Below are 7,340 nucleotides of genomic sequence, written 5' to 3'. Positions count from 1 at the left end.
GAAAGAAAGAAAGAAAGAAAGAAAGAAAGAAAGAAAGAAAGAAAGAAGGAAGGAAGGAGAGAGAGAGAGAGAGAGAGAGAAGAAGAAGAAGAAGAAGAAGAAGAAGAAGAAGAAGAAGAAGAAGAAGAAAGAAAAGAGAAGGGAAGGAAGAAAGAAAGAAAGAAGAAAAGAAAAGAAAAAAGGAAAGCAGGGAGGGGGGAAAGAAGGAAGGAAGAAACAAAAAGAAAGAAAGGAAGGAGAGAAGAAAGAAGGGAGGGAAGAAAGGAAGAAAGAGAGGAAAGGAGGAAGAAAGGAAAAAAAGAAAGGGAGGGAGAGAGAAAGGAAGGAAGGAAAATCCAGAAGTAGTAGACCTTCTGACACATCTTAAAGGAGACACTGAAAAAATAACTTTCTTTACTAGTTTGTTGTTTATTAAATCTTGCTAAATGTTAAAGATTCTATGCAAAATTTTACTTATTACTTCCTCCAAAGTTCTCCCTTGATGCCTCATTATGTTGTGGAGTTCCCCTTAGGTTCTGGAAGATGATACAAGTAGAATGGAAATGGTGGCAGGATCAGCCAAGGACTGAAAAGGCTCTAAGTACTGGTCCAATGATGGGCTTGGCATCTGCCATCCAAGGATCAGTGTAGCTCAGAATAGAGAGGCTCATTACCAGGTTGGTTGGAAGGTGATGGCTTTTTTTTTTCTCCCTACAGTGACTCCCAAAGATGATCTATCTGGAAGGAATGCAGTCTGCATAGGTGAAGAGAATACTCAAACTAGTGAATTCAGAAGTGGTATGTGATGTGTTCCTGATTTGCTACTGATTTTTGCATAACAATTTTTAGACATGCATCTATTGTGTCAAAATACAATGTGTTCATGAAAACAACAATAACTAGCATTCAAACACAGCACTGAAACCCAGATCCAGGATTGGAAGGGACCTAAGATGTCATCTAGTCCAACCCCTTTATTTTACAGACAAGGAAAGTGAATTTTAGAGGCATAATTGGGATTTGAACTCAGATCCTGGACTCCATGGTCAGCACACTTTCCACTCTACTACATTGCCTTCTATAAATCTTTTTAAAAATATATGTTTAATCTGCACCTCTCCTATGTTCGTTGCTGTGGCCCAAGTGCCACCCCATGGAAAACACTCACTTGTCCAGTGTTATCTGCCAGTAGCCCTGTTTGGTGACTGGGACCCAGTTCAGGCTTCCGGCAAAATGAGTGTGATCATAACCTCCAAAAATCAGTTCACTTCCAGTGGTGCTATCTGGATTCCTATAGGGAGAGAAAGTCGGGAAACCAATGAGGGGGAGGCCTCAAGAATCCTCCAAAAACCAGTCCATGTTTCTGCCTGTATCATAGATGCCCCAAGTGGAATATCTCACCTTATTTGATCTTTCCAATGACTCTAAGAAGTTCTATTCCTAGTGTACAAGTGAAGGAACTATGGCATGGTTAGGTGAAATGATTTAGGATTGTCGATTTAGAGCGGGAAGAAACTTAAAAGTTGACCTCCTTTACCTTTCTTTTTTTTTTTTCCCATTTTTTTAAAGAGGCAGTTGGGGTCAAATGACTTGCCCAGGGTCACACAGCTAATATCTAAGGTCGAATTTGAACTCAGGTCTTCCTATCTCTAGGTCTGGTGCTGTACCTATTGCACCATCTAGCTGCCCATATTGCCTTGATTTTGGAGATGGGGTAACTGCAGTTTAGAGAGGTTAACTGATTTGGCTGGGGTCACACAGAGCCCAAGTGGCAGAGGTGGGATCTGAATCCATCTCCTCTGACTCAACATCTAGAAGTCTTTTCATAGTGCCATTGCTAATTTCCAAAAAACTCACCACCACCACCAACAAAGTCACTTCCTCCCCTCCCTAGCTAGGCTCATCCTCTCAAGGCCCGCTTACAGGGCATTGTTCCAAGGTTTTAGCGAGGGCATCACAAAGGACTTCTTTCACATCTGATGACTATTCAGCATCAGAGCCGAGACTCAAATCCAGGTTCTCTAGGTCCAGATCCTAGGGTTTCTTTCTACTCCACCATATTTTAATCTTGGATTCTTCTCTGATCTTTTGCTTTATGTACCAAGTCTCTGGCACCAAACTGCAATAATGAGACCTCAGACCCCATTTCATGAGACATGGTATATAGGCTGTAATAATACAGCTAGCATGGGGACAGCTAGGTGGCGCAGTGGATAGAGCACCAGCCCTGGAGTCAGGAGGACCTGAGTTCAAATCCAGTGTCAGACACATTACACTTACTGGCTGTGTGATCCTGGGCAAGTCACTTAACCCCATTGCCTAGTCAAAAAACAAAACAAAATAATATAGCTAGCATTTATGTATTACAAAGCACTTCACAAATATTAACTCATTTTATCCTCACGACAACTCTAGGAGCTGGGTGCTATTATTATCCCCGTTTTATAGATAAGGAAACTGAGGCAGCCTGAGGTTAAATGACTTGCCTAGGATCACACAGCTAGGAAGTATTTCTAAGGTCAGATTTGAACTCAGATCTTCTGTACTCCAAGCTGCTTCTTTTAACCATTTCTGGAAAGCCATGGTCACACTTTGCTCTGGCTAAATCACACATGGAGTATTGTTCTAAGTTCTGGGTGCCCCATCTTAGAGAGGACCTTTACAGACAAGCTGGAGGGCATCCTGAGGAAGGTAATGAGGATGGTGAGATAGGAGGCCGTGTAGTAGAAGCACCAGTTGAAGGAATTAAGCATGTTTAGCCTATAGAAGAGGAAGCCTTGGGGGGAGGCTGTACCCTCTTCAAAGACATGAAGGGCTGTCACGTGAAAAGAGGGATTAGACAAGTTCTACACAGATTGAAGTTGCAAAGAGGCAAGCTGAGGCAATAAATAAATAAATAAATAAATAAAATAAAGGAAAAATTGCTAACAGTTAGAGTTGCCCCACAAAGTGGAATGTTCTGCCTCAGAGGTAGGAAGGTACCCCTCAATAGGGGCAGAGGCTGGTTGACCACCTATTGGACTGCTGTGGAGTGAATCCCTCATATGTGGGTCAGGCTCCATGACCTATGAGTCACCTCCTGAACCCTGAGACTCTGAGCTCTGGTGAGTGACTATCTGAGCTACACTCTATGAGTCAGTTAACCTCCTAGGCCTTAGGAATAGGATGTTAAAAACATCCTGGTTGAACAGGATCTATATGTGACACAGTAAATTTATGGATGAAAACACGGATGTGAATTCCAGGGGTCACAGGAGCAGGTGGAGATTCATGGTCTAGGAAGAATATGCACGGGTTTTGACACCAGGCACCTGCCTACCCAATGGACAGAAGGCACATCTACATGTTATTGTTGTTGTTGTTCAGTTGTATTTGACACTCTATGACCCCATTTTGGAGTTTTCTTGGCAAAGATACTAGAGTGGTTTGCCATTTCCTTCTCCAGTTCATTACAGATGAGGAAACTGAGGCAAATGGGGTTAAGTGACTTGCCCAGGGTCACACAGCTAGTAAGTGTCTGAGGCCAAATTTGAACTCATGAAGATGAGTCTTCTGATTCCAAGCCCAGTGCTCTATCCACTGTGCCACCTAGCTGCTGAATACCTACATAGAATCACAGAATCCTGTGCCCAAAGCATCTTTGAGATTTTCTAGTCCAATCCTCCTCCCTTCTAAAATACTCCCACAAATAAACTCTGCTAATTATCTCCAATGATGTAGAACTCACTGCTTCATGAGGCAGCTATTCCATTCTATTGAGCAAGCATTTACCAAATACCCACTATGTGTCAAGCATAGTGGTAGGCACTGGATGGAAGGAAACATTTATTGATTGCCTACTATGTATCAGGCACTGTGGTAAACACTGGAAGGAAGGAAATAAACATTTACTTATTGCCGGCTATGTACCAGGTACTGTTGTAAACACTTTACAAACATCACCTCATCTTATCTTCATGACAATCCTGTGAGGCAGGTGCTATTATAATCCCCATTTTGCAGTTGAGGAAATCAAGGCAGAGGTTAAATGACTTGTGCAGGGTCACATAGGTAGTAAGTAGTTGAGGTTAGATTTTAAAAAAGGTATTCCTGACTCAAAGCCCAGAGCTCTAACCACTAGAGATGTCAAAACAAAAAATGAAATCTGTCTTGTTTTCAAAGAGCTCATATTCTACTGGGGGGAAACAAGATGTAGACAGCTCAGGAAATATATAAAATATAAAATAAAAACAATTTTCTGGGAAGTGGGGAGGTGACTAACAAATAGGTGGGTGGTGCATCAGGAAAGGCCTTTTGTGGGAAATGACTCTTGGGCAGAATCTTGAGGAGACTTAGGAGTTCTTTAGCTTCCTAATTTTGCCCAGAGCAGACCTGGATCAAGACCATATTGGAAGCCCAGCAAAGCCTGAGCCAATGCATACAGGGCACAGTAAGTTTATCATTCATATGGACACATTCTTCATCACCACCAGGGGAACAACAAAAGAGAATGCGTTTACTCTGAAACAGGATAGAGCCTGGTCAGCTCTAAGAAAGAACTTCCTGACTGGGAAGGGCTGAGTGAGGAAGGTTATGGAATCTCTTGTTGAACTCAGAAAATAGGAGGACACTTCATTCATTCATCTATTCATTCAACAAAAACCATTTGTTAAGGGTGTGCTGCCATCTTGGATAACCTCAGTGAAGATATGTTTGGAGACAGGGAAATAGCCTATATCATCCTTAGAGGACCTGTTCAATGCAAGGATTCCTAATGTCTTTGACAGTAATGGGGCCAGTTCATTGATAAGGGAAATGGAGCAGTATGGTGAAAAGAGTATGGAATTTGGAGTCAGAGGACCTAGGTTCAAGGCCCTCTTCTGACACCCATTACACCTTGTGACCTTGGGCAAATTGTATCACCTCTGAGCCTGAGTTTCTGCGTCTGTAAAATAGGTATAATAATTACTGCGTTATCTGCTTCACAGGAGTGTTTGGGAATCAAATAGACAGCCCCTAGATGTCGTGTACTTTGGAAACCATGAATTGATATAGAAATATGAGCTGCAATCATTACCTGGTCATGTAGACGGAAAACATAGGCATATCCACCAGGTTTTGGGCCATCATACTGTCGAACACTGGAGTGACCCCTCCCACAGCCAAAGAGGGATATGCCAGCCCCAGGATCCCATCAAACTCTGCATTCACAAAAGTGCTTCCTGGCTCGCTGACACTCTCTCCAAACTGCTGGTTGGCTACTGTAATCCCTTGTACCTAGCATGAAAAAAAAAATCCCCAAGAAGGAGATTGTGTGAAATAAAAATTCCTAGGTGCAGTTGACATCTGTTTTGCTGAATGTCCTGAGGCAATTTCCTTCCCTTCTCTGTTTTTCTTATGTTAAATTTGCATAATGATCTTTGCCACCCCTCCACCCACTTTAAATGAAGGCTTAGGGATTGTTGAGATGTTGTTAAAAAATAGTCTGAACTGCTTGAAGGAATATGAACCAGGTAAAATTAAGATGCTGTAATAGTCATTGTTATGTGGGCATTTCTTTTCTCTCTTCTCCCTCTCCATCATTCAGCTCTGGGGATGGCTTACCAGCTATAAGAGAAGACATTAAATAAGAATTCACATATAGGACCAGGAATGGAAAGAACATAGTCACTGTCAAGGCTTTGGACTGAGAAAGGAAACATCTTCGAGAGAGAAGAAAACAGTGTTCCAAATATTGTCTTACGGAAACTTGATCCGTTCCAAGGATTCCGGACAAGCTCCCGGTCCCATATTGGATGGAGAAAGAGTTCCCATTCTCGACATAAGTGCTGGACTGAGAGGGGTGGAATCGATTGTGATCCTCTGTAAGGCAAAAATAATGCCCCCATCACTTGCTGTTCGTTCTCAAAGATATCCTCTTGGTTAATCCAATTAAATCCAATCCAATCCAACAAGCATTTATTGAATGCTTCCTATGTGCAAGACATTGTGCTGGGTGCTGAGAATATAAAGAAAAGAAAAAAACCCAGTCCCTTCCCTCAAGGAGCTCACATTCTACTGGAATCACATATCACCAGGGAGCTTGTGAGGTCCTCAACCTTAGAGTCTTCAGAATGGGAAGGCAGCTGAGGCAGAGGGAAAAGAGTTCTGGATTTGGAATCAGAGGACCAGGGTTTGAATATAGCTCTGCTATGTTACTAGCTGTGTGACTTTGGGTCTGTGGGTCTCAGTTTCCTCATCTGTAAAATGAGAGAACCTTAGAAGACCTCTAAGGTCCCTTCTAACTTTACTTTCTATGAGCCTGAGCCTAGGTGTGGCGTTGCCAGGTCATCTCATCTGTTCCCTCCCTGGGTAAACCACCTTGTCTGTGATTGTCCAACACGTGAGTCAGAAGCCACAGTAACTCATTGGTTTGTGGCCAGATTGTGGGCAGCTGCTGCTGAGTCATTGGTTTACAAATGTGATATCATTATCGTGAGACATTGTGACACATGTATGTGACAATTTGGACACTTCCTGTTCCTAAAATTGTCAAGTAAATGGGTTCTTTTCTGATACTTGTATTTTCATCTTTGTCATCCTCTTCCTCCTGGCTCCATATGACGTATCACCTCATCAGTCTGAGCTAATGGGGTGAGCCAGTGACCACAAATCACACAGGACCCTAGACTTGAATGAGACCTAATAAGGATAACTCTAACTTATATAGCACTTTAAGGTTTGATGAATACTTTATGAATTTATCTCATATTTATCCTCACAATAACCCTGGGAGGTAGGTGCTCTCATTATTCCCATTTTAAAGATGAGGAAAATGAGAGCCAGAAAAAGGAGAGGTGACTTGCCAAAGGTCTTATAGCAAATTAGGGATTGAGTCAGGACTCAAACCCAGGTCTGCTCGTGTACTGTACCACACTGGTAAGCACCATTAATCTAATGTGAACAAATGGATGTGCTCCATCCCAGTCAGACAGGGGCCTCCCAGAGATAACCCCTAGGGGAGGAAATTCCCCAGCCAGCCTTGGTCACTCAACATCTCACCTTAATTCTCAGGCCACAGTCAGGCAATTCTAAACAGAGGAGAAGATCCGCACCAATCACCCCTGCTGCCTCTGCTAATAGTAACCCATATCTGTATAGCACTTAACGTTTGTAAGGTTTATAGGTGCCAATCTACCTTGGGAGAGGGAAATCCCCTCCTGCAAATGAACAAACATTTATCAAGTGCCCGCTATGTGCCAGGCACTGTGTTAAGTGCTTTACAAATATTATCTCATCTAATCTTCCACAACCCTGGGAGGTAAATACTATATCATCATCCCCTTTTTATAGTTGAGGAAACTGAGGCATACAGAGTCAGGATCACATAGCTAATAGTGTCA

General features: G+C 42.5%; 1 protein-coding gene across 1 annotated transcript in view; it reads right to left on the bottom strand.

Annotated features, from left to right (window-relative positions):
* CTSE (cathepsin E) overlaps positions 1–7,340 on the bottom strand; it is a 12,742-nt gene that overhangs the window by 1,363 nt on the left and 4,039 nt on the right. Inside the window, exons 4-6 of the mRNA XM_027871734.1 lie at positions 5,702–5,820; positions 5,036–5,235; positions 1,148–1,270 (exon numbers count right to left, since the gene is read on the bottom strand). Of these exons, the coding sequence (XP_027727535.1) occupies positions 1,148–1,270; positions 5,036–5,235; positions 5,702–5,820 (442 nt within the window). The remainder of the gene's footprint in view (positions 1–1,147; positions 1,271–5,035; positions 5,236–5,701; positions 5,821–7,340) is intronic.

The sequence above is a fragment of the Vombatus ursinus genome, unplaced genomic scaffold (assembly GCF_900497805.2).
Source record: "Vombatus ursinus unplaced genomic scaffold, bare-nosed wombat genome assembly UNPS02014798.1, whole genome shotgun sequence".
NCBI classification, from domain to species: Eukaryota; Metazoa; Chordata; class Mammalia; order Diprotodontia; family Vombatidae; genus Vombatus; species Vombatus ursinus.
This window is presented reverse-complemented; position numbering and strand designations above follow the sequence as displayed.